Source organism: Prosopis cineraria, unplaced genomic scaffold (genome assembly GCF_029017545.1).
Source record: "Prosopis cineraria cultivar Desert tree isolate PC_DT_omini unplaced genomic scaffold, ASM2901754v1 PC437, whole genome shotgun sequence".
Lineage (NCBI taxonomy): Eukaryota > Viridiplantae > Streptophyta > Magnoliopsida > Fabales > Fabaceae > Prosopis > Prosopis cineraria.
In genome coordinates, this window is record NW_026555762.1 from 7,521 (window position 1) to 34,875 (window position 27,355).

The 27,355-nt window shown below is 32.9% G+C and overlaps 2 protein-coding genes, 1 long non-coding RNA gene and 1 pseudogene across 3 annotated transcripts; 3 read left to right on the plus strand and 1 right to left on the minus strand.

Moving 5' to 3' along the window:
• The first annotated feature begins 2,822 nt into the window (after positions 1 to 2,822).
• LOC129297105 (phosphatidylserine decarboxylase proenzyme 2-like) lies at positions 2,823 to 13,818 on the plus strand (annotated as a pseudogene).
• Positions 13,819 to 13,857: 39 nt separating this feature from the next.
• Positions 13,858 to 17,185, plus strand: LOC129297106 (uncharacterized). Its single transcript, XR_008590114.1, has 2 exons — positions 13,858 to 14,140; positions 15,417 to 17,185. It is a non-coding gene; the product is annotated as an uncharacterized LOC129297106 (long non-coding RNA).
• A 2,206-nt stretch (positions 17,186 to 19,391) lies between these two features.
• LOC129297107 (60S ribosomal protein L44) lies at positions 19,392 to 20,734 on the plus strand. Its single transcript, XM_054935481.1, has 4 exons — positions 19,392 to 19,529; positions 20,029 to 20,208; positions 20,323 to 20,397; positions 20,488 to 20,734. The coding sequence occupies exons 1-4, from the start codon at positions 19,527 to 19,529 to the stop codon at positions 20,545 to 20,547; spliced, it is 318 nt and encodes a 105-aa protein (XP_054791456.1). The 5' UTR covers positions 19,392 to 19,526; the 3' UTR covers positions 20,548 to 20,734.
• A 539-nt stretch (positions 20,735 to 21,273) lies between these two features.
• On the minus strand, positions 21,274 to 24,223 carry LOC129297103 (putative clathrin assembly protein At1g03050). Its single transcript, XM_054935480.1, has 3 exons — positions 24,123 to 24,223; positions 22,798 to 23,519; positions 21,274 to 22,606 (listed from the first exon to the last, which is right to left on the minus strand). The coding sequence occupies exons 2-3, from the start codon at positions 23,468 to 23,470 to the stop codon at positions 21,483 to 21,485; spliced, it is 1,797 nt and encodes a 598-aa protein (XP_054791455.1). The 5' UTR covers positions 23,471 to 23,519; positions 24,123 to 24,223; the 3' UTR covers positions 21,274 to 21,482.
• Positions 24,224 to 27,355: the final 3,132 nt, after the last annotated feature.

The following is a 27,355-nucleotide window of genomic DNA, read 5'->3' on the forward strand; positions in this document are numbered from 1 at the left end:
AACTTTTTACATTAAATATTTAAATTTTTTTAATTATTAAATATGTGAAGTTATATTTATAAAAAGTCAAAGTTATAATTATAAATTAATGACAAAATAGTTACAAACAATCAGCATTAAACTTTGCTAATAATACACAATCAATTTAATTGTTACATATGTGAAGTTAAGATTGTAAAAAATTAAAAGTGATAATTATAAATTATTGATAAGACAATCGTAAATAATTAATGTTAAACTTTTTAATAATGTGCAATCAGTTTAATTATTAAATATGTAAAGTTACTGTTGTAAAAAGTTGAAGTGATGAATGTAAATTATTGATAAAATAGTTGTAAATTATTTAATTGATTTAATGTATTTTTAATATGGGTATCATTATCTTTTGACCTCAATTTTAAATTATACTTAGGTCTTAAAAAGCTTGGCTGTGGTTTTTTAAATTTTGTTAAACTTATTTATAAATAAATCTGTTTTATAGGACTTATATATAAGTTTTTCATTTCCATTGCCCCTCTACTTTTTGTTCCAATGAAAGAATGAAAAAAATAAAGGAAAAAAAAATACAACAATAGGTCAGGTACATTGAGAATTTTGTTTTTAATCATTATAATTTTATTTCATTATTCTTATTTCTTTTAATTTGACCCGTCTGCAGTATTAATCCATATAGTTTTAAAATATAAATAAGGACCATGATTTGATACTAATAAAATTAATTTTACCAATGTATACTTAATTCTGTTAACTCCTTTACTTATGTATACTTAATTTCGCCTTTGCCTTTCACATACTATTTAAACTAAATATAAAAAGAAAGTTTTTTTTTATCTATTTACCTTTTATTTTTAATCGTGCCCAGTCAATTTATTTCCTTGTCATTGGGACGTTTTTACTATGTTAGTAAAGAGGTTAGCAAAGTTAACAACAAGATTATCTCTACTAGCAATAACTCAGGATTTTTATATACGTTTTTAAAACTATAAAAATTAACATTACAAACTCACCATGAGAATAATCAAACTACACAGGCTAAAAATAAAATACAATCAAAATTCAAAATTATTCTTTTCTCATAGATAAATTTAAAAATTTATATCATTTATCTGACTTTAATTAATTTTCTTAATCCCATGAAGAACAAGTACAAATGAGAATTACTTAGGTAAATTGGATGCATTATGTCATCTGTGGTATATTTAATAAAATATAATATTTAAATAATATTAAATATAAATTGATTATGATATTAATAATAGTAGAAAGAAAAAATAAAAAATTAAATATACATTCTATTATAAAATAAAATTAATTTAAAAAGTTTCGTACAAAAATTTAATTGAACAAATATATATATATATATAAGGTGGTGCATTTGGTGAATCTAAATATTTCTCGTTACAAATAGTACAAGGCCTTATGAAAATGATGGAAGGGAGAAGATAGATTTAGAGTGTGTTTGGATTAGTTTGTAATTGAGGTTAGGATGAGCTAAATGAGGTTAGAATGTAAAAAGGTTAAAAAATTTTATTTGGATAAACAAAATATTTCAATCCCAGTTGAGGTTGGAATGAGCTTTTTTTCCAAAGCCATTAGACTTCGCTTCTGCATTAATATTAGCGTTAGCATTGCTCGCACAGCCGTACTCAAGTCTCAATTTCTACTCTCTCCATCCCTTACACAGTTGCACTCTTGGTCTCCCTACTCTCTCCTTCTTTTTGGAATTTGAGGACTCTCTCTCACTCTCACTCACGGTGACGAGCAAATGGCTCACTAGTTGTAGTTGCAGTCAACCTCATCCCTCCTCCTCCTCCTCCTTCAAGTTCTATGGGAAATTGTTTTTAAGAGTATTGTCTAACATGCCCTGCTATTACGAAGATCAAGGATATTGGCTTCTCAACCAGGTTCACTACCATATTCTTTGTTCTCAACAGTCAATAGTTTTAGCTACAAACAAAGAAGTCAATCTTATGGAGCTGGATCACAGTCACCTTGTTTGTTCATTTGAAAGACTATCTCCTTCGGATGCTCAGTCAGAAATATTGGAACAAACCACAGTCACCACACTTTGGGTCAGGTAAGGCTTTGATGCCGTATGATCCTAGAAATTGTGCAGCTTCATATTCAGGCTTTAGTCTGAACCAACATTGCACCATATGGGAAAGACGTGCTGTGAGTGCCTTGATAATAGTGAGATTACTTTCTCCCTGTATCCCGTGTCTCTTCCACCTAGCTTTCTCATCTTCCACCGTGTGCGTTGCTGTCGTCCCTTCTCCTTTGCACTGCTTCTCTCTCTTCGTTATCTCCATCTTTAACAAATTTTTAGTTTTTCGTAATTAAATATTTTGATTTTTTATCAGATAATATTATATAGTTAGAGTTAAATTTTTTTATTATATATTTTTTATAATATTAAGATTTTTTTAGTTATTAATTATAATTTTAAGTTTAATATTTTTTATTTTTTAATTAATAACAAAAATATAAATAAAAAAATTTAGATTTATTTTTATCCTTAAACATCTTAATTGACTTTTACCTTAAATCATCTAAACAAATTTTAATTTTTTTAATTAAATTCTAAAAAAAATTAAAATATAAATCACGTTATATTTATTAATTTTTTTCTTAATCTCAATTTATTAATTTTAATTATAAATTTTTTAATCTAAAAAAAATTCAATTAGGGAGGGTGTGAAGGCGAAGCTAATGGTTAATTGGACACTGAAAAGGAGGTAGCTTCTAGATATAAATAATTCCTCATTCAACCAGTGTCCTGCAACGAAAAGTTTGCTCACCTTCTCTGGTTCCAAACATTCTTTTATAAAAAATATATATATATATATAGAGAGAGAGAGAGAGAGAGAGAGCTGTCTCACTCCGTCCTCCAGGGCCAATGTGCGTACAGCGAATATCCACTGTGGGGTCAACGATGCCATAGGGTGTCCCCGACCACACCATCGAGCATATCGCTAAAACTTCTATCCAAGCACCATCTCCGACTCAGCCGTAGCATCATCTCGCATCTAAACCGGAGACTGCGACTATGGGTAATGGAGACTCCAAGGTGTCTTCTTCTTCTTCTTCTTCAGAAAGTAATAAAGGCTCGCGTCGTGCTCGCTTCAAAGAGCGTCTTCATCTAGGCCGCCACTTCCGTCACGATCGCCGTCCTAGGAATGGCGATGCCTCCTCTGATTCCTCCTCTTTTTCTCTCAAACTCATCTCCGCTGATAACTTCGCCGGAATCGCTCTCCTCACTCTCATCAGCGTGCGTTCTCTTGCTCAATTTACCTTCTTAAGAGCATTTCCGGTTGTTTGACGTTGACGAATTGTGAAATTGCTGTAATTAGTTAAGGCTGGCCATATCAATCTCCTTTTAATCTAGTTCTCACTTTTCCCCATTTATGTTTTACAATTCATTCTTCGTTTTTCTCAAGACGAGCCTCTTGTTCAGTCTCACTTTTTGTTTTTGTTACCGGTAATTCTGAATTGAGTGCTTTTGTGATATCAGATATGTATTACATGCTCGTTACCGGTGATAATGACACCACAATTGTTAAGACTGACCATATAACTCGTGTTTTTTAAAATAAGATGTCACTTTTTTTTTTTTGGGGGTTCTCGTACGGTGACTTTTCTCCTCCCCCTCCTCGTGAAACTGATAAATGTTATTATGACGCTGCAATTTAAATAGCTTTTAAATTCTAGATTTGTTCCATTTCGTACGTTTTATACGTCACTAACAGTGGTTCTTTTACTTCTTAGGTTCTAACGAAAAGCTGTCCCCCCCCCTTCTTTCGTTGTTGTATGCAATAGTTTAATTAATTGAGTTGAAATTTTATGTTTGCTTTTAGACTTATTTTTTGGGGATAACAGAAGTGGTTACAAAAGACTAGGGAAGTCTGAGCACTGGACATAACAATGTGAAGTGTATCGCATTTTTCATAACTAATAATATAAACACGCACACGTTGTTGTTGTTTCTTCGGACGAAGCACATATATTTAATTTAAAAATGGTAAAATGTGAATCTTTTGGTTACAGGCGGAGATGCAGTTCAGGGATAAGTGGATTGCTTGTCTATCTCTCGGAGAACAGGCATTCCGCACAAACACTTCCGATCAGTTAAGTGCTGGAAAAACCTCCTGGGTTTGTGTTGATCATTTTAGCTGTATATATTCATTATGTAAAAAGGCAGATACTCTACTCAATTTTTTTTATTTTATAAAAAGATCAATTAATTGAAATGAAAACAACTTACAAAAGGTTGTTTTCATGAGATGCTCTATTCAATTAGAATTTTATGAGAATAATATGTGGATTTCATTGTTTTAATTTTTGATGTAAGCCTATAGGGTTCTATTACTTAAGGATACATAAGTACATCTTTACGATATAGCTCTCTTTACCTGTGTTTAGATTTAAGGGTTTCCTTGCAATATTTTAGTTCTTATTAGCAATAGAAACTTTTCCTTTCATTATTGTTTCATGTATTCATTTTGTTCTACTGCTGGTGCAGTACAGACAACCCGGTTTGGAACTCTGTGAGTACCCTAGTCTCTATCATAAATTATTGAAAGTTTGAGCATGATTTCATTTACTTTTAGTTTATTGGCAAGTCTTTCGATTTTCTGGAGGATTTACACACACACACACACACACACACACACACATATATATAAGGACAACAGTGAAAGATAGTGACCTTCCATTGCAAATTTATCAGTAATGGCATATAAGTGTGTTGATATCATTTTCATGGGTGTTTAAGTAATGAATAAAAGCAGGTTTAAGAAGATTCATACTATTATATATAATTATAGACCTATTAAGCAGTTGCAACATGAACATCTGGAAGGGAACATGCTACAGTCTAACATTTTATCTGTGGGCACTATGTATTTCTGTACGATGAAAATAACTCATGTGTAAAGCATTTAATGCAGAATTTGGTGTAACTTCTTGTATGTTTTGGGATAAAATTCCCATTAAACAACTTTATTAAAGGTTATGGAAAATAAAACTATCTTCAACGAAGTTTGAGCATGTGATACTACATATGCAATTTCCAAATTCAAGAGGAGGCAATTCCCTAATGAAAATTCATTTTTCCCCTTCTTTTATGAAATATGGAACGTGTCATTACAGAAATAATAGAAGTTATGGGTTTCATTTCCAAAAAAGAAAGTTATGGATTTTGATGTTCTCATCATTTCAACAATATTGCCAATAAAATAATATGGTTCACCTTTATAAAGTATCAGGGAATATGAATTCAAATAATTCCTTCTAATGTTTATTGTTGAGCACTAGGTCATTATGGTTGAAGATTTGAAGGGTATATGGAAGATGTTGAGGTAGCCATGAAAAATTGAAAAGCTTAAGTTTCTAGATATATCTTATGAAATGTATGTATGAGCACGTGTTAACTATTATTACTCAACTTCATTTGCCCTACTTCATGAGGCGAAGATCCAGATTTCCATTGACTTTTGATAATGTAGTTCAGAAAATAGGTTGCTTTCTGTTCACCATGACTTCTTCATTCTTCCACAGGGAAAAAAACTTCTTCTGGAAAAGAATGGGCCTCATGTTGCTAGGATTTCTGTATTTGAGGTGTGCAATTAGATCCTTTGACCTTTTTATTTTTATTTGGATTACCTTAAAATAAGCGTATCCAGTCATTGCTAGTCTTGAATATATGAAATTTGAAATCCTATGCCAAGAGATTTGGAAACATGCTTATACTAAACAGACAGAGAAATGCTGCATAATTCTCCTAAGCAAACTTTTGAAATTGTTTTTCCTTCTGTCTACTTTGTGATTCCGTTAGTGTATCACTGTATCTAATTTCAAATGATTTTTCTTTTCCTTATGTAGACCAACAGAGTAAGAAGTAATACTCTCGTTGGATACTGCGAGATTAATCTGCTTGAATTTCTAACCCAGGTGAGGAATATTTATGGCTGACATGTTATTTTGAACACGTAAAATCTTTTTCCAACTCGAGCCTTGACTATGACATCTTGAAAATCTTAATTGAATATTATAAACTTCAATAAAATAAATGGTGATCACCTTCTGCAAAGTTGGGATTAGCAATACTGACTACCGATATATCAGAAAAATTTTCCAGCATTTATTTCAACTTTGCATGCAGTGGGTTCAGGCTCATTGGTTATCAGAAAAATTGTTTTTCCTTTTTTCTTCCATATTTTGACTATTTTAACCATATCTGTTGAAATGGTTCATTTATTGGCTTCTTTGTTTTTATTATGATTATACAGGATTCTGATTCTGACGTTGAGGAATTCAACTTGTTTGATCCATCTTCACCAGATACAGTGGTTGGGAAAATTTCTCTTTCTTGTTCTGTGGAGGTATACATTATATAATATATTCCATGTTTTTGTTTGAATATGATAAGGATTAGTAACAATTATGAGAAAAATTTAACAGGATCCTGTTGAAACAGAGAAAGGCTTTGTTAAACGCATTTTATCTACAGTGGTAAGTGTGGCTGTCTTTTTCTTGTTGGGTTTTTTTTTTTTTTTGGGATAAGTTTTCCCTAATACGGGTTTGACAGTTAGACATATGAGGGATATATAAAGAGAAATGATGATGATAAAAGATCTGATCACTTTCTTGCACAAGGACATTGGTATAAAGTAACTTTGAAGTGCGAATTATTTGTGAGACTGATATACTTGATCATTTGCGGACATGTTTATGTAGCTATTAAACGTAAAAGATTGTTCCATATTATTTAAATTATTTCTTATGACATCCCTTTATCATATTTTCTCTATTGGGTGCTCTTATAATTTGAAAGGAAACTGATCAAGCTGAATAACTTTAATATATGCATCATGTGAGCCAGAGAAAGTGTTGTATATATTTAGTTTAGGGTTTTGAGAGCAGTTTATCACAGTCTAGTTTTAAACCTGAGAGGTAACATGCTGTGCAGGACTGTAATGGAGATGGTGTGCTTTCATTTTCTGAATTTTCTGACCTAATTGATGCCTTTGGCAATAAAACAGCATCCGTCAAGGTATCACACTTGAGTACAACTTATGTGACTTTCATTTTATGATGCCAATGCTTGTAGAATATTCCTTTAATTTTGCTTATATACCTAAATTTAGATTTTTTTTATTAGATAATTTCAGATTTTGGATTCTATGGTCGTATAAATAGCATACAAGAGTAACCTTTTGAACGTTAAAACTGTTAATAATTATATAGAAATTTGATTCCTTAATTGTATGTAATTCAATATCTTCATTACAATATAATATTTAGTTTTGTAATTACAGTGTACTCTTTAATTTTGTCTGAATATGTTTAACTCTGAGCAATTCTATTTTCTTTGCCATAGAAAGAAGAACTGTTCAAGGCAGCTGACAAAAATGGGGATGGCATGGTTAACACGGATGAATTGGCTGACCTTCTTGCTTTCCAACAGGAAAAGTAATGGTTGATATGAGACTGCTGGCATTATTTTTATCCATTCGCCATCATTTTTTAGGTCCAATGGCTTAAAATTATTAATTCTTTTGTTATTGCTATAGTCATCTTTATTTCATTGTGTCATTCCTTTGCATCTTGTGAGGAAGACTAGAACTGGGATTTGTATTATTTCGGAATTTGTTTCCTTATTTATGTTACTAATGGAAACACGAGTAAAGAATCACAATACATGCATATATGTTGCATGCAAATTAGTTTCTTTGGCTGCAAATGCATCCAATCATAGTTGTCATTTTTATTTCCATCTATTCATGAGCACCATATGTTTGTCTATTTATATAATATGTTCCAACAAAGAGTCTAGTTGGCTCTTTATTACATTTATATATTTATTTCTCTTAAAGTTTTGTTGCTACTGTTGACAATAATAACCTCTCTAAACAAAACATTTGAATCTTTTTTTTGATTTTTCTGTTTATTTGTTCTCAAATTCTTTAAAGTTAATTAATTCCCATGTTTGAATTGTCGTCCAGGACCAGGAGTGGATGAAAATCTTCTCTTATGTTGATTCTATCTTCGTGTTGTGTATGCTTGTTTGATTCTAATTTGCTGCTTTCTGGTATTGCAGGGAAACATTATTGAATTGCTGCCCCGTTTGTGGTGAGATTCTTCAGGTTTCTGACAAGCTGAACACAGTAGTTCATTTAACTCTATGTTTTGACGAGGGGACTGGAAATCAGGTGATGACTGGAGGATTCTTGACAGATAAACAGGCATCATATGGGTAAATTTCTGAACATGCTGCTAATTTAGCACTATGAGAAACGGTAGAAGAGAGAACAAAGATAGTCTTAACTTTTCAGTTGTATACTGTCAATTTATAGTTTTTCTGTATGATATACACTGGTTTTAAATTTGATTCTATATATGATGAAATGATCAAATTACTCACTTATTTAGGTGGCTCTTTAAACTGAGTGAATGGGCCCATTTCTCATCCTATGACGTTGGTATACGCTCAGGATCAAGTGCTTCTCACATTCTGGTATTCATTTTCCTAACAGTCTGCTGACATTGATACAATTCACGAATAATGTCAAAGTATTTCAAGTCATGACGAGAAATACAGGATCATTTAGGGATTTTACTTTTCTCCTATGCTAGTAACTGATTTTTCTCAAAACAGGCGCATCAAAATTGGAAGATTTTCAATCTGATTTTTTGATATGTCTATCTTTGCACACTTTTCATGCTATTGTCAGCTTATGCCATGCTTACGTTTTACAATTGTGAGAAATTCAAATGCAGGGGCTTGAGATAACTATCAAAATGGAGATACCTCTGTTAGTGAACAAAACTCAATTTTACTGAACTTTTTTGAGAGGTTGAAACGATCATAATACCACTGAATTATGCGCGCGTGCGTGAGTAACTTGGTTGGAATTTAATGATTTGCATCCATGTTAAGTACTTTCATGCTATCATATGGCATGCATACTCACAATGTTGTTGAGTCAAGTCTTAAAGCTCATAATTCTTTATCCATTATTTGGCATCAGGTATTTGACCGGAAGACTAAACGGCTTGTTGAAGAATTAATTGACAAAAAGATTGTTTGTCAATGAGAGCCATTTATCAGTCAAAAGTAGGTCTTGGCCTAATAAATGTGGGTATGGGTTCATTTCTCCTTCTTGTTCTGACTCAGGCTACTTATATTAGCAACTTCCCGTCACCACTCTCTTTTGTGGCATATGATTGTTATTAGCTGTACTGATAGTGATACAGGGAAAAAGCCAGACCGAAATGTTAGATCCTGTGGACCTTTCTGGAGTCAGACAGTGCATTGTCAGTGCATTAGAAAGAGCAAAAACATAATTAATTGAAAAAAAATGATGATCATTATGTACTTGGGTCACTGATTTCAGAAATGGCACTTTCTGTAGGCAGACAGTGCATTGTCAATGCATTAGAAAGAGCAAAAATATAATTAATTGAAAAAAATAATTATCATTATGTGCTTGGGTCACTAATTTCAGACGTGGCGCTTTCACCAACTCAATCAAACTTACTTAAAATCTTTTCTTTGAAGCATTACCTCCGCTAGATCCCTAGCAGCTTCTTAATCCCCCCCTTTCTAAATCTTTCCTTTGTGTTGAGTCACTTGATCCTTTGTAATGCCTTGAAATGGTGGATTTCGTTTTTGAAGGGTGAAGGAAATCCTGCAAAAAATTTCTGAAAGCCAGGGAAATAAGATGAATTCACCTGAATCTGCTTCGGATATACCTAAATTTATTGAACTTTTTAAGGTATGAGCTGCTTTATGGCTGGAAACTTTTTGATTTTGCTTAGTCATGGGAATGGGCGATGCAAGTACGAAGCCAAATGGTGCCATTGCTTGTGAATTTCACCTTGGTAAACAAAATCATATACGCAAGTAACTTGTATGTTGATGCCTTTTTCCTGTAGCAAATCAGCAATAAACTTTGCATGATTACCTTTAGACTTCAAGATTTTGTCTTGTAAAGAAGAAAGATATTTCTATCCTTCTACATACTTAATGCCTGGCAATAGTAGGATCTAAAGTAGATCAGAATGTTCATTTCTAACATATTTCACCAGAAATTTAGATGATCTACAGCTGGTATTGATGTGGCTTATGAATAACTGAAAGAAATTCATCAACATATACCATAAGAACAAACAATGAAATAGGAAGTAACATTACTTTTCCATCTTCATTACATACAAGCACTACCGAGACAAGTCAATGATATATAATTTCAATTGTTACCTATATGTTCACTGTTTGAATGGTCTTGCTTTAACTAAACTATTCATCTATTATCTTGATTTCTTTTTTTCCCATTGTGCCTTTTATTTGATATTTCACTTGAGTTTCAACTCCTGACATTTGATTGACCTGAAACTAGTATGAATTATATGCAACTTGTCTTATGAGAAACTGAAGGAAAGGGGAGAGTTTTATGAAAGTAATTATAATTATTCTGTGAATCGAGTAGGATGCTCTTCCTGGTATATCTAATTTGATGTTCTGTAGTTTTTGTACTGGATTTTTTGTGCATGAAATTACATGCTTCTTATAAATGATGTGTCATTGTGTCGTAGGATCAAATTAATTTGGCTGAAGTCAAGGAACCTTTGGATAAGTTTAAGGTGGGCTAATACTTTCTAAAGTTCTTAAGTATGTTTGTTGATGATGTGCAGTTGAACCTGAATACTATCTTAGCTAGTCTGAACCACCAATGTAAATTTGAAGATCCTATTACATATTAAGGATTCTCTGCGTGGTCAATTTCACTATGTTTTAGTGAAAGGTGTTTTGTCTCCACATATCTCCTTTTGTCTTAAGTTTTATGAAGCAAAGCACTAGTTTCTGTTTCTATCACTCAATTGCTTTGAAACAAGAGGCTTCTAGTTATCAATTAATAAACTCAGGTGACTTGAAATTATTGATCTCAACACTATTTTACATCTCTGTTTTTCATTAAGCTAGCTCTTGGTTTCTTAATATTATATATGAATAAGAAAATTGATCATTATTATTCAAAGATGCCTTCATTTCTGTGACATTCAATTATAAATTTGAGTGATCTCCCCTTAAAGGGCTGTTCGGGGAAAACGGATGAGTTTCAAAGAAGGTCGGATTCATTGCAAGTGCCAACATTTGCTTTTGTTGAATGGCTAAAAACCAGAATAATATAAAGGATGCTGGCCCCAACAAGTCAGCCAATCTAACCCCCAAAAAATAGGAAACGGTAAATTAAAAGTTACCCAATCTCGCTAAAAATAAAGGAAAAAAAAACACTGAAAGATAATTTTGACTAAGTGATAATCCTATTCTCCTATAAACAGAAACAAGTATGGAGAATTATTTCCAGGTTACATATGGCCCACAATGGATCAGTGTATCACTTTTTGTAGTACCTGATGGCCCTGTTTGGTATGAAGCACTGAATTTTAAGAGATTGGGAATGGGATTGGGCATAGGATTGGACATGAGAATAATATTTAAAATTATGTTTGGTATGTGATAGGATTAAAAAAAAAGAAAAAAGTCTGGCTCAAATCAAACGAAAAATACAAGTAAAAGACAAGATTATCCTCATCTTCTTCTTTTCTCCATGACTGCCCTGCAACTAAAAAAAAAAAAAAAACCAGATCTATCTTCTTTCTTCTTCCTTCCATATCATCGTGTCCCCTCCACAAAACATCCTCTCTCTCCCCCCTCCCCCAGTTTTTGAAACTCAGCAAAATCAATGAGTAGCATAGATCTAGAATGGTGGCCACACAAGGGAGGAAAAAGGTGATGCAGGAAAATCAACCCAGCAATTCTAAGAAAAAAAAAATTGGTATGCAGAGCACTGATCAACTTGCTAGCTTGATTCCACTTCATTGATTGATTAACACCTACAAAGATGGGCGAAGAATGCAAAAAAAAAAAATAAAAAAAAAAAACGCAGAGAAGAGGATAAAGTGATCCCCTTTTATATGATGTCGAGGAACTTGTCACTAGCAAGGGAGGAAGTCATCGCCAAAGTCATCCATGGAGGTGAACTTGTCCAAGCAATGAGGTCAAGGATGAGAGGATGAGTTAGACCTGGTATTTTTTAGGAGGGTATTTTGGTCATAAAAATTTCAATCCTAGAATTAATTTTGCAATACCGGAGGGTAGTGGGTTTTAGTGTTCCCACCTAAGTGGGACCGAGTAATCCCAAGTATTGGTGAATAACTTTTACCAAACATGTTAAAGGTGGTATTACCCAATCCCAATACCTTACCCAATTCCAATCCTAATCCCTACCCTCCAATGCTGCCTACCAAACAGGGCTGATATGTTCTGAAATATTTGTCAGTCACTGTTCATGTGCTCATATGGCACCTTCTAGCTGTCCCACACTTCTCATCTACTACTTTTCCCCACGCCAGTCAGCCATTAACTAAGCAATTTGTTTTGTACCCCTCAGGTACCATGTCCCTTCATGGATCTTGTTACCTGACATGCCTTGCTAATAGACTAAACAAGTATTAATGGAATGTTATTTCCTGAGGTGATGTCTGTATTGTCCCCTGTAAAGCCAGGAATGGTGTCTAAGTGATATTATAGTTTTCAGTAATACTGCTTTATTTCCTTTTGTTATTTATTCAAGAATCCTTTATACCTGCCAGCGCCACGCTTTTTCTCCCTTTTTTTATTCCATGGATCCTGTAGAGTCGACTCTACAAGAAAAACTAATTCATTTTCTTTTCTAATGCGCTAGTTCCATGAACTTTTGTTTGTATCAGGAGTTTGGATTGAAAACTTATAAACTAGAGTGGGCACACGCATTTGCATGAAGCCCAATATAAACTGCACTGTTCATAGCTCGTAAACAATGCAGCTTCCTACAACTATTATAAACATAATTATTGAATTATTGATTTTTGATTCTGAATGCTTAAACTGCTAATGCAAACTATTTTTGGATTTGTGGTGGTATGATATCTTGTTTGAGGATTCATATCTTAAATATTTGTGGGCAGACATTCAACGAGTTTTTTATAAGAGAGCTAAAGCCTGGTTCAAGACCCATTTGTTCCATTGAACGTGATGATATTGCTGTATGTGCTGCCGATTGTCGTCTAATGGCATTTAAATCAGTTGATGATAGTTTAAGATTTTGGATTAAGGTAATTTTTTTTTTTGCCTTATCTCTTCTACATGGAATGTTTCCATCCTTGAAAGTTGCTTTCTTTCTAATATTAAGATTCCGTGTTTGGAAATCTACGAATAACGCATTCATACTATTTAGACTCAATTTACTTTGTGATATAAACAGTTTTCAGCCAATTTCTGAGACCATTATACTAGTGCTTATAGAACTAGCACCTTTTGGTATTCCTGTAAGTGCTTTGGCGCAGGAGGGAAGAAATTTGTGTGAAAATGGGATTATGATCTGTCTTTACTTGTGTTATTGTGCTGTGTCTTTGCATGAAAACAAGAAACAAGTGTAATAGATCAAAGTGTTTGGTTTGCTCAATCAAATTTGTTACCTGTAAACATCCTCTGGCTTGTTGTAATTACAGTTCTTTCTGGTGCCTTTTACTTTTGATTTGCTAAATAATTATAGTCCTTTATTCTGTCCACTTTGATTGGCGGCGAGGAAAGTAATTTCTGGATCACCTTCTGTCACTTCTAGGGTCGGAAGTTTTCAGTTTGGGGCCTTCTGGGAAATGAAAATTTCTTCTACTGCTTTTGTTGATGGAACAATTGTTGTATTTCGTCTAGCACCACAGGTATTTTTGGTTGCCTTTTTAAAATTTATTCCATTTCTGTTATATGTCACTTAAATTTTGACATAAAATTCTATTTCTTTCAGGATATCATCGTTTCCACTTGCCAGTATCGGGAACTATTGAGCAATTTGTAGATATCCCTGGATGCTTATATACAGTATGTGACAATCACTTTAGGAAAATGATAATTTATATACCTTTCCATATATTCTTGTTGGTCTATTTTCCTGGTATTTGATCTCACTGTCAATTTGTTTTGTCTTCTGTTCTCCTTTATACAGGTCAATCCCATTGCTGTAAATAGCAATTACTGCAATGTTTTTCACGGAGAATAAGCGTGTTTGTTTCAATAATTTCAACTGTAGACTTTGGAAAGGTTTGTCAATTTTCATTATGATAAGTCTATATTCTTGAATGCATACATCTAAAATGATTGAGAAGGATGATTGTAGGACTAAGGACAACACGATCATCAACTTCAGCACGCCTCTGATTGCAATCATTGTTTTCTTTTGCATTTTTTATTAATTTAATCATCACCTCTTTAGCTCATTTAACTTAATTGTTTTGTTTTTGAAATTGTCATGATGAACCCTGCTTCTTTTTTATAGCTAGTCTAAAGCTTAGATAAAGAAGAGGGTTATGTTAGGTCCTTGACAGTCAATGTAAAACTCTGTCAAATCTTACATAAATATATCCATTAGCCAACTCCTCTTATTAGGATAGGCTTGTTGGTGTAATTGTCTTGTTGCTTTACAATTTGTAATCTGTTGTGCCTCTTCAAATCTGAGCAACCTATTCATTTTCCTTGTCATTTTCATAGTTGACAACTTTTTCTTCTCTACATCGTGCTGCATTTCAACTTCAAAGTGATAATAAATAAACTATTTACATGTTGCGGGTTTGTAATGATTTTCCCTGTTTGAAAACAATTAAGTTACAGTATTTAGGCATTAGCTATTAGTTTTTCTGATAGATTACGTCATGGGGAGCAAACTTTTAAAGACTCAATGATGCTTAGTCTTGTCCTTTTCTATTTTGCAATAGTTATTCATTTTCTGATCAGCATTCTTTATCACATGGGTTTTAGCATCAGAATCAACTTATTTATTTTCTTATTCATTTTCTTTTTATGTGTTAGCAATCAGGCCTTGATAATGTCTTCTATAATGTATTTGTTTCTCTGTTCTTGTTGCATTTTTTGTTGTTGCCTGATGTGATCATTTAGAGTGGGTTGTCAACAGTGTTTTTCCTTTTCTAGATCCTAGGATGTTGCTGCCTTGATTGTGGCTGTTTTCAGGGGAAGAGTGGCATCTGTCATCCGCTTCTCTATATAATTTTCTTCAACCATGAATAAAATATGACGTTTCAGTCGTTAGTTTCTGAAATTCTTCACTGCTCACAAGTCAACATTACTCTTGTTTTATATTTTAAGCTTTACAGGGTCTTTCCTGTATACTGATTTAAGTATTTAGTCCTTTTTTTTTTTTTACTGGCCTATTCTTTCAGTTTTTTCTGATGTGCTTTAGACGGTTTGCAAAGTTCCTGAAATTTTTTTGAGAGAGCTACTTTCGCACCCATTTATGCATATTACTACTTTGACCCTGAATTGTATTTGACGCTCAATATATATTCATGTGATCTGGATTCAGGTGGCATTTGTTGCAATAGGAGCTACAATGGTCGGTAGCATCACTTTTACTAAAAAGAAGGGTGAATATGTCAAGAAGGAGACGAGGTATTCGAGAGACAGATTGGTCTCTTTTTCCCCCCTTCCATCTTTCGTTTCTCCTGCTAATTGACATTTCATTTGCTTAAATTGCAGTTTGGATATTCTCGTTTGGCGGAAGCACTGTAATCTGTGTTTTTGAAAGGTTGGTTTTAATACTGTGATAATGCTTCACTATTTTCATTTAATAATTCTTCATTAATTATTTATAAATTTTTATTGTAGAAAATATTCCTGATCTTTATTTTTCTTTCCCTAATCATAATTTTTGTGCAGTTTTAGCATGATCTACGAGCCAGTCATCAATAAATCTTGTGCACAAAATTAATTTATTTTACTTATTTTGAAGATTCTCTTCAGATTTTTGGTCTGATATGAATTGCTTGTGCCAGTCATTAGGTTAAGAAAAAATACCAACGACAAACCTTAATTGTAAAGCCATGTTCTCCTCCAATCCTCTTGCACATGCTCTTGTTATTTAATGTAATTTCTTATTTCTCATCTGATCCATTCAGTTCATTGTATCATTAGTTTTTAAGGAAATGTAATTGGTGCGTTCTTTTACAAGAATAGAGGTGGGGGCACAGCAGTGGATATTAAATCTTTGACTGAGTTTTAGTGTTAGAGACTAAGTTTGGATAAGGACACGATGATATGACAAGATTTAAAGTGTCCTGCAATGTGAGATGTGATGATCTTGGCACATTTCAAACGCGTAGAGCTGGTTTTGTTTAAATTGCCTATGCCTCAACAATTGCAGAAATTTCATGAAGTCTAGTCTATAAAGGGAGCTGAACTATATCATTTGCTTCTTCAGTTGTATTACATATGAACGGGACAACCAAAGGCATTACTGCTGTGCCTCAATTCTCTATTCTGATTGGTTTAATCTCCAAATGGTTTACACGTCCAACTCCTTTCTTTATTTATTTATCTTGCATGTGTAATCAGTGGGCTTAATTATTACTTGGCCTGAGATCTTAGCTTTCTGAGAAGATTGATAATTTCCTGTGTTAATCTTCGGAAAATAAGTGAAATGACATCTCTGTCCTTTCTTTTTGTTGGCCTGCAGATTCAATAGCGATTGATGAAGACCTCCTAGCAAATAGCGCTAGATCACTGAGACCTTGGTTTGTGTAGGAATGAAACTGGGCATCTCCACAAGGGGATCTCCGGTTGCCTGACAAATTTGGTGATGAGCTCTTGCCATTGGATATTGAAGATGTTGTTCGTACTTGTACGCAGTTTTAAAACTCATTCAAAATCAAAGACTTCTTTTGCTGGCTCTATTTGGGGTTGATCTGTTTTTGTGAAGAAGTGAAGAAAAATCAGAGAAACTCTACAGCTTACTCTCCAAAGCACACAAATGAGGTGAGTCTCCTAACAACCTCTTCAACTGGTCCATCACATTGTGCATTACGTCGATAGGCAGATGTTAGACTAGGTTGAATTCGTTGTTTTGGACTTGAGCTCTTGCCTCAATGAGCTTACAGTAGTAGGATCTCTCATGGGCTTTGTAAAAAGTTGGTGCTCCGTGTGGCATAAATCATATGATCAAGAAATAAGTGAACTATACTAGCAGTTGTATATATGACGAGCAAGGGCTGGCGAGTATGCACATTTGCTTAGCCTATCTGCAATCACCCAGTTTAACAGTTCTACCATGAAGAATTTCTCTAGAATTAATTTCAACTTAGCTTCACTTTTTTTTTTTTTGGGGGGGGGGGGGTCTGAAGAACTGCCAAGAAGTCTACCTCTGGATACACCTGTTCATTAGATATTACACCCAAGCAATGCACGGGACATTAATTTAGGGAAATGGATAAGAATAGAATGAAAGTGACATTTTAATAATTTCGATAGAAAAGAAGATAGACAAATAATGTTATAAATTTTTAAATGAAAATTTTTAAATTTACATTATATCTTCTCTCATAATTAATCAGTTTAAATATGGATAATATTGTAAAAATGTGATTAATATTCTATCAACCACCTTATGTTAAAAACCAACAAATTCTTTTTAAAAGGAGTCCTATAATAGAAATTAAAGAAATTGTAAGATAAAAGTATAATTAATATTTATATATATATATATATAATATTTTAATTTAATTTTCAAATCAAATGAACTTCTAGAAAATATCATATGTTATGGTTTTAGAAAAGTATAAATTAAAAATTTTTGTATGTTGTTTATGGCTCCACGTAGCCCACACCTCATATATTTTAATGTAAACCCCACAACTCTCACATCTTCTAACTTCATAAAATCTTAAGGTAGAACTATAGTACCATTGCGACGGTAATTACAATAGGTAAAGATTAGTAAAATTCAGAATCATTTGAATAGAATTCTTCGTCCATAGGGGATAAAATGCAACCATTCGTTTCGGCCAAGAAGGCAACATCTTACCAATTATGAATCTATTCAAAATGAGCCTGTAGTTTTTAGCGGCGCGTTTGTTTTAAGATTAAAAAATAAGTAAAATTTAAATAGATTATAGATTTTTTTTGCCAGAGATTATAGATTTTGTAAAAAGAATTTATTTTATAGAAATTTTATGAAAAGCAGATAGAATTAGTTATACTAATAAAAATTTATTATTATTTAGTTATTTTAAACTTTTATTATATCTTCGGGTATCTTTACATTATTATGAATTTTTTCTTATCCACGACATCAAATTATTTTTAGAAACTACTTAAAATAATTTTTTAAAATAAATCCGAAATTTATTTTTTATTTTTAAAAAATTAAACAAACATCATAAAATTTTACAAAAATTTTTTTAAAAATATTTCTTTCATGAAAAATGTTTAAACAAAGTTGCCCTTAACTAGCATTAAATGGTGAAAATCGATTTAACAAATCTTATTTTTTATTAAAACTATTAATACACTCATAGTTGAAAACAAAAAATATTCATTTAATTCAGAGAGTAAATTACAAATATATCGTCTTAAATTTTTAAACGGTATATAATTTTATTTTATTTTCAAAATTTTTACATACATTTCCTTAATAATGAGTTATTTAAATAAATATTATTTAAATTTAGCTAAAATAGAGCAGACTAAATATTTATTTATTTATTTATTTATGAGTTAATATGCAATTTAAATACTAAATTATAGGTCGAGGGATAATTTAAATTCTAAACCTTTAAAAGGTACATTCTAAACTTTAAATAATTAAAATTGAGGTAATTTTATTCCTATCGTTAACTTTCAACAAACTTTTATCAAATTAGCGCATAAAGTATAATTTTTTTTTAAATGAATTTGATAGAATATTTGTTAAAAGTTAATAATCGGGGTAAATTTGTCTCAATTTTAATTGTTTAAAGTTTAAAATGTACTTTTTTAAAGTTTAAAGTTCAATTGCTTCTTGACTTATAATTTAGAGTCCAAATTGTATATTAACTCTTTTTTGATTGATCATAAGTATTTTTTTCTAAAGATAATTCTATCTAAAGAATGGTCGGGCATGGATGGGCGCCTTTCTAGCAAGTATTCAGACTTTAATTCGCAATGTTATGAGGAATCAATGGTTTTTGCTAGACCTAATTCAAACCTCTCTTTCATAGTATTAAAATTTACTGAAAAATTTTCTCAACAAAGTTGGGCTACATAGAATTCTCCAATTTATTGTACACTAAAAATTTTGAATAAGTTTATCTGATCAAATATAAGATCAAAGTTATCTTTAAAAACATAAATATTAAAATTTAAAAAAATTATCTGGTTTTTTTAAAAAATTAATATCATTTATATTAATCTTATATTCTTTTAAAATATGAAATATCAGTTCAACTGAAAAAAAATTATTATTTGAGTTTCTCATTTATAAAAACTTTAGATTTCGACATTTGTTGGACTTAAATGTGGGCCCAAGGCCCCATGGGCCTGAACTATCGCTCCTAACCCTACACCAACATCTCTCTATCTTTCTATTAATAAAAACCTGGTAACCCTCGCGTCTTGTCTTCTTCACTCCTTAGCGGCGCCGAGCTCAGGGTTGATCGGCACCATGGTAACCGCCTTCTTCTTCATCTTGTTCGCCGTCTTGTTCGCTTTTTCTTTCACTGTCTTCAGTATCATTCGTCTCAGGGAATCAGTTGGACCACTACCTCATATATGCTTCTGTGTAGTTCTTATAATGAAATTAGCCAACATTTTTATTTGCAATTCGTGATTCCCTTCTTGATTTTTTATTTTCTTGTGTTGTTTCTTTTCGTTGCCTTTTGTTATTTACGGAAAAATAGCAGTCCGCAAGGTTTAAGTTGATGAGTATATGATTTCTTTCAATTTCTTGAGCTCCTTTTCAATTTTTGTTGATTGTAGGTGTTATATATTGTCAGTGGTAGCCTGTAAATATCCGTTTATTTTCGTGGAATTCATCTGTGCTGATTTTTTTTTTTGAAGTTTAGGTCAATACTGAAACTCTAGGGATCTGATTTCCGGACTAATTTGTGAGATGTATCATTTTGATATTCTTTATTGGTAAATGTTACAAGTATGTTGTTATGTAGGTGAACGTACCAAAGACCAAGAAGACTTACTGCAAGAGTAAGGAGTGCAGGAAACACACCCTGCACAAGGTCACACAATACAAGAAGGGCAAGGATAGCCTTGCAGCTCAGGGAAAGCGCCGTTATGACCGTAAACAATCAGGTTATGGTGGACAGACAAAGCCTGTGTTCCACAAGAAGGTAAGCTGTCTTCCTGTTTCGATCAACAACACTGAATCTCCAAGATGTTAATGTAGGTCATGTTATTGGGAACTAGTTTTAATTTCCTGTGGTCAATTACTTTTGTTTGAATAGGCTAAAACCACCAAGAAGATTGTCTTGAGGCTGCAATGCCAGGGTTGCAAACACGTATCTCAACATCCTATTAAGGTTAGCATATCAAACATGGCATATTTCAAATGTGTTATCTTTTCTGTCATGTCGTATATCACTGACTGATTATTTTAATTTGTTCTGCAGAGATGCAAGCACTTTGAGATTGGAGGGGATAAGAAGGGGAAGGGAACTTCTCTGTTCTAGTTTCAAAAATAGGATTTATAGTGTCAATGTTGTCTTCAATTTGCGTAGCTATGTTCTCATTTCGGATGTTCAAAACGTTTGGAATATTTTGTTTCTCTTTGGATATCTATTAGCTATATGCTATTCATGAAAATTATCTCGTGTTGGAGGATTGCTATCGCTAATATTAGTTTATTGCTTCCAGGTCTTTCATATCTTTTTATATTATTAATTAATTCATTCTGTTTTATTTTCCTCTTCTATTTTTGATTCGTGTGAACAAAATCCTTGGATCGAATCGTCAGTCTTTCTCACTGATATTACATTTGGGAAGTCAGTTTTTCAATTCATATTTTCTCACTCTATTTGTAAGTTTGAAACTTTTTGGTTGATATTGAAGCTGATGTTGTTCAATAACAAGTTTGTCACCCTTCAAAAGTTGGAACACCCAACAAATGAGAGATTGATTTGTGCAATAATTAGTTGCCTAAAACTTGCTGTAATTGGATCTTTATGGTGCAGTTTGTAATTCGGCTGCCTCAAAAAAAAAAAAAGGCGATAACTCTTGTAAATTTTGATGAATTTGGTAAATAAGTGGCCTCCTGGGAAGCTTGTATGTTGTTTATCATTTCTCGAGTGTGGACCATGCATTTATAACTTGAATTAATGTCGGTTATTCTGTACAACAATGAACAACCACTCCGGGACTCCAATGTCCTATGACGCTTCTGAAGCTTTTCCCCATGTTTATCTTGGAACAGTCTTTGAAGCAATTTTGGGACGATTCATTCCCCCTCAATGATTTAATTTTGTCATGTTTCTGCAATCAGCTGTTTAGATTTTAGGGATTAATAATCGTGACTTGCCACTATCCAAATGACATGTTTTTGCACCTGGTCTTGACATGAAAACAAGAGTTCCTAGAGGACCGAGCAAAACTCTCAAAGCTAGAACATTCATCGACAATTACTTCCTGGGTTAGGTTGGGCACATGCTCCCATGTAAGCATTCCGTTCTAGCCTTGACAATGTAGCCTCTCCTTGCATGCCTTCTCTTGCATATTGGTGCCATATTACCTGTTCCTCCATCAGCAGCCTCTGTTTCTTCTCCATCTCTGACATTTGCACATAGGATGGAGGTGCCACACCTAGTGAAGCTGCAAATGGATCTGAATTTGCTGTCCCAAAACCTGCACAACCTCCAGATGTTGGCGGTGCCGGTAATGCTAGCATTGCCGGCTTCCCTGCTGACCCGAGCGCCATACTGCTGGCACTTCCAGTGACTCCGAACCCTGGTCCTTGCATGGCTGCATTTACTTCTGCTTGCTTATACATGCCGTCCAGCAACAGTGTATCAAATCCACCTCCCAGTGCTGGCTTTTGGTTTGGTAGTTTGCTAGTTGACTGCACCAATGCTGTTTCCCAATCTGCTTCTTCATCAAAAGCATGCCATGGAAGAGCTTGACTGGTACTTGCTGTTGCTGGTGCAGCACCATCAAACAAGGCCAAGGCAAGCTTATCTCCTTGTTCTCCTGTGGTAGGTATGTCATCTCCTAGATGTAGCAAATCAGCTTCTTTTTGTTCTTGCTCTTTAGGTTCTTCTTTGATTGGTTCTTCAATCACTTCTTCAACCTTTAGTTCCTCCTCTGGAGGTGGTAGTGCTTTTATTGCATTCACATCCTCTTCTGGTTCTTGAACTTCAGCTTCTTCTTCTTCTTCTTCTTCTTGTTCATCCTTCTCTTCTACTTTAGCCGTCTTGCCTTGTGCTAAAGCTGACTGTTCTTTGATATATTCATCCATAAAATCTAGCTGCTTTGATGTGATCTTCTCAATTTGTGGGTACTCTGAAGACCTTGCAATGCCTGTACTCTTGCACCAGCAGTAGAACAAGTCTAGCTCATCGAACTGCTTTCCGACACGGCAGGAAATGTCATAGACTTTAATGCAGTCTTGGATCTCCAAGTCTTCGAATCGATCGAGTAAATTACTGAGTATTTCTGTTATGTCACTGTATATCTGGAAGCTGTCCTTCACAATGGGGTACAAAGACACTATCACAATTCTATGGGTTTTTGCAGCTCCTGTTAAATTGAAAGGAACATGAGATTTCTTCTAGCTAGTTGTATTATAGTAACGTATATGTTCTCGTGAATCTTAACTTTAACTGCACAAAGTTTTGACATCCAATCTGAATTAAGGCTCTCTGCTGGATGATCCATAGAGATCTAAATCTAAAATAGTTAAAAAATGGAGGGCTCTGATGAATACTAACCTGTGGGACGGCAAGCTAAAAAGCGCTCAAGTAGCAACTGCAAATGCTGCATCCTTGAAAAGATTTGTTCTGTCTTCATGTCACGTATTGGCGTGGATCTCATAACTGATTCTTTATCCTTTTCTTTCTGTTTCTCTTTGTCTTTGTCTCTGTTTTCATCTTCTTCTTCATCACATCCAAATGTGCTCCTCTTTCCTCGCCGATTCTGCATCCTATACTCAAGCCTCTCATCCAAGTATAGTGCATATGTGCGAACAAACGCAGAGAAGTCCCATGAGTTTGACTTGCCATGGTCACGAAAATCAGACATGTTTAGAATACGAGTTCCTCGACGAGTTGAGAAGAAGATCTCCTGCTCATATGCAGGATCACCTTCATAGAGAAGCCTTTGCATGAGGATGAGGGTTTTCATGGCCACGGTCCAGTTCCGAGTTTTGTTGAGGCGTTTGGAGAGCGTGGCGACGCAGGCGCTGATGTAGGTACGAGAGTAGCAAGTTAAGCTGAGGATTTCTCTGATGTACTTCTCTTCTGCAGGATGCTCATTGTGCCTTGTGGCCTTCACTATGGCAACTTCAAGGTCTGCAAGTGAGGTACTGCTTCCTACTTTTGCTAGACTTATGGTTGTCTGATCCTTCATTGCCCCTAAGGCTTTCTTGATCTTGCTTGGAGCCATTTTTTCTATCCTTTTGGGTGGTCAATTAAGTTTCTGATGTCGTTATCACCTGAAAATGATTAGTTCAAAACTTGTCAACATTGGTCTAGAGATGAAAATAATCTTGTTTTGTTTTTGATTCATGGAAGATATTGCCATTAATCTTCATACTTTCTTTGCGTACTTCTTTTATTCTTTCTATACACAATTTAAAAATTCAGCCTAATCTAAGGACTGAAGAAGATGATAAAGCTCCTTTAAGCGGCTTCATGATTCTTCAGCATGAATTTCATACTCTGTATACTTTTCTCTCAGCTTTTTCTGTGGATTCACCATATTAAGTTCTTGCTGCTCTTGAAATACTTAGAGAAATCATTTGAGTGAACATAAAAAAAAAAAAACCCAATTTTCATGAATAGAACTTGTGATTATAGCACTATTAGCAAATTCTCATTGATTTTTTTTTTTTTGGGGTTAATTTGTCCCTTGGTTTTTCTGATGTAGGGGATAATCTCTTTTTCGGTTAGATTGAATCCCTGTCCCAAATCACATATGAAGGAAAACAATGGAAGAGAATAAGTAAACAAGGAACAATTGTGAACGCAAAATACAAAGATAATACAATACAAATATAAATATATGATAAGTATGAAGAAAAAATGGTGTTAATTACCTGTGTTGATAGTATACAGTGTTGTTAAAGGTAAGAGGTAATGTTAAAGAGGGAAGGGAAAATTAAAGATGTAAGGAAACAGAAGAGGAGATATTTTTTTTTAAAAAATAATTTCTCTATAATTTTTATTTTTCTATCCACTCTTCCTAATTCTTAATTTCTTCCCTTTCCTCTGCTACATACTAGCTTTCCTTCAATCCTTTACAGGGAAGATGACCTCAAAAGGGCCAACCATTTGGCCATGTATTGTCCTTTTTTGTAGCATTAAAATGTGTGAATCAAAATTAATTAAAATATATTATTACTATATTGGAACACATATTGTTGGCTCTCCTTTATTTTTGGTCGTTCCTTTGTTTTAGTTTACATCCTTTGACTTTTTCAATCTCAACTTGATTAATTGATGCTCAATCATGAAATTTTCTGGAAAAATTAGCCATTTAATTAATACATATCCCTTGTATTTACAGAAACAATTTTGAACTTTTAATAAGGCCTTGCCTTAGAATTCAAAATTAACATGGAAGATGTTAAAGTTGGTATTTCAGATAATAAAACAAAAATAGAAGAATATAATAAGAGTGCATGTATTATATCTTACAATAATGTAAGAGAATCTATTTGTTCTGTTCATCTTTCTTTAACATCTATGTATGGTGATTGAAGGCAATTATTTAGAATTAATCACATATAGCATATATTATCTGCATATCAATATCTGAATTTTTCACAGTGGAATTTACCTATAAATTTATTGTGATTCCATTATATATGTTGGTGATGATTATATTTTACTGTTGATTTCTAGCATGACTAAATATAAATTTATTATATTTCATTATATATGTTGGTGATGACTAAATATTATTGGTGTGGCCGTTAATTATTTTTAGTATGAAGTTTTTGCTTGACTATGTTCCATCAATTGTCTTTCCTTCACATTAGATTTTTCTAACATAAAAAATGCTGTTTGATTTATTCAAGAACTTGAGAACTAGAAAGAAAGAAGGAAGAGAGAAAATCTGAATTTTGAAATGTTACGTGTGAAACAACTCTCTTTTCCAGAGAAAGAAAATTTCATGAAAATGATTTAACCTGCCTTCTTACCACATGCTAATGGAAAATTTTGAGGTCTCAGCAACTTATTTTTTTAAAGACTAAAATAATCTGTTGTGTTCAGTTTAATGTCTACAAGAGTATTTTAGTTTTTTTTTTTTAATTCTGCCCTCAATTAAATGTCATGATTGTCACAACTTAAATGTTTTCAGCGATGCCACGGAAATTTCGAATAATATTTTCATCCACTGTAGCTTTACAAAGGTAATTTCGTTTTGAGTACTGTCATTAGAAGTGGATTGCTTGCATATCTCAGATATGTCACAGTGGCTCGTAGATTCTTTGATCTCTCCAACCTTTGATGAATATATCATCAGACTTGTCATCATCTCATAATATTTGGTTGAGACGAAATGAAGCTTCCCACCCTCATTCTGCTTCCTCTTTTTCCGTCTTCTGGCATTTTCATGACAATTCCATCCTCGTTCAAATACTTTGCTCCTTGGCAACAAAAACGTAATGCAAAGTATTTGGTTGTGTGAATGGATTTGAATTGATGTTAGAAGTCTCATTAGATAAAGTTAAGTTTATGACATATAATAAATGAGACTCAACAACTTGAGTTTCTAGATTTTAAATTAAGATGTAGTGTTTTTTAGTTGCTCATCACCAATTATTCCATCATTATGTTTTTGAGCAATTGCTTCTTGTTCAAATAGTATCAGATGCAGGCTTTTGTTCAAGATTTGGAAGCTTGTATTGCTCACATTTGAGTCACAAAATGAAATTAGCCCTAACTATAGAAAGGATTTGTGTATATGCACTTTTTTTTTTTTTAAGTGTGAGTAGATTTGAGTTCCCACATTGAATTATTGAATAAAACTGAACTTAATAACTAATATACTTTATCCATCCCATTTTATAAGATATTATTTTGAGGTGATTTGACATCCCAAAATATAAGATATTTTTTTTAAAAAAAGTTTCGATAATGTAGATTATCTTAATATTAATATTATGGGTTAAGGTTTAATATTATCCTACACTTATTTTCAAGGAGTGTTGAATTGTTAAGTAGGGTAATTTTTTTTCTAAACTTTTTTAAAGCTGTAAAGCACCAATACTTTAAATTTCTTATATAGTCATATCCGTATTGTATCTGATACCAATACTCATTGATATTTCTTTGGCATGTATTTGTAAAGTATTAGAATATTATTTTTTTAGTTTGAAATTTTTAAAATTTTAAAATTGCTAAAATGATAATTGCTAAACTTTAAATGATAAAAAAGGTCATATGCAATTGTCTCAAAGTTCACAAGAATTTAATGTATTTTAGCCTAAAATGTACTTACCAAATAAAAATTAATTTGGGATTCCATAATTTGATTTTATACATTAAACATACTTTAAAGCCTAATTTCATTTCCTTTCTTATTCACATTCCTTTGTTTTCACTTAATAAGAAATTTTCACAACACATATCCCCTCTATATAAGAGCAAATTTTTTACAATGGATTCATCGAGATATTGAGGGTGGCACTCACTTTCGTGTTGTTTCTGTTTCATTAGCTTAGTTTTTGCTCTGTTCCCTTTGTTTATATAAATATATATATACACATATATATATAGATCCAATTTTCTTATTCACCGACGCCAAGAAAACATGTGATGTTTGTTCATGTCTAGAATTGTTTTTCTTTTTTGAAATTTAACCCTCAATTAAATGTCATAATTGTCACAACTTTAAATGTTTTCACTGATGCATAGAAGTTTTGAATCATATTTTCATCCACTATATAGCTTTGCAAAGGTAACTTGGTTTTGAGTACTCCTTAATCTTTTATTAATGAGAAGTATTTTTGAAAGATTATAGAAAAATTAAGATGGTAAAATATATTTAATAAATTTTATTGGCATAAGTAATTTTGTAAAAAAAAAATACCTTATAAATTAAGATAAAGGAAGTATAATAAAATGAAAAGACCTATAAAATTGAGTCTTGAAATTTTAACTTAAGAAGTGATATTCTAATGATATTCTCATTCATTTACCCTCTATCCTTGATCTCGGGTGGTCACTCCCATTCTCAACACCAACGCGATCCCATGTCCATGAGATTGATCATTGCCACACTATGAAAACAAGATTGGTAAACTGAATAACAATCTTGTCT

Coding starts and splice junctions, on each gene's coding strand:
- LOC129297103 (XM_054935480.1), bottom strand. CDS start 23,470: ATGGCTCCAAGCAAGATCAAGAAAGCCTTAGGGGCAATGAAGGATCAG. Junction 22,607..22,797: donor TTTAGCTTGCCGTCCCACAG/GTTAGTATTCAT, acceptor TCAATTTAACAG/GAGCTGCAAAAACCCATAGA.
- LOC129297107 (XM_054935481.1), top strand. Junction 20,209..20,322: donor AGCCTGTGTTCCACAAGAAG/GTAAGCTGTCTT, acceptor TTGTTTGAATAG/GCTAAAACCACCAAGAAGAT. Junction 20,398..20,487: donor TATCTCAACATCCTATTAAG/GTTAGCATATCA, acceptor TTTGTTCTGCAG/AGATGCAAGCACTTTGAGAT.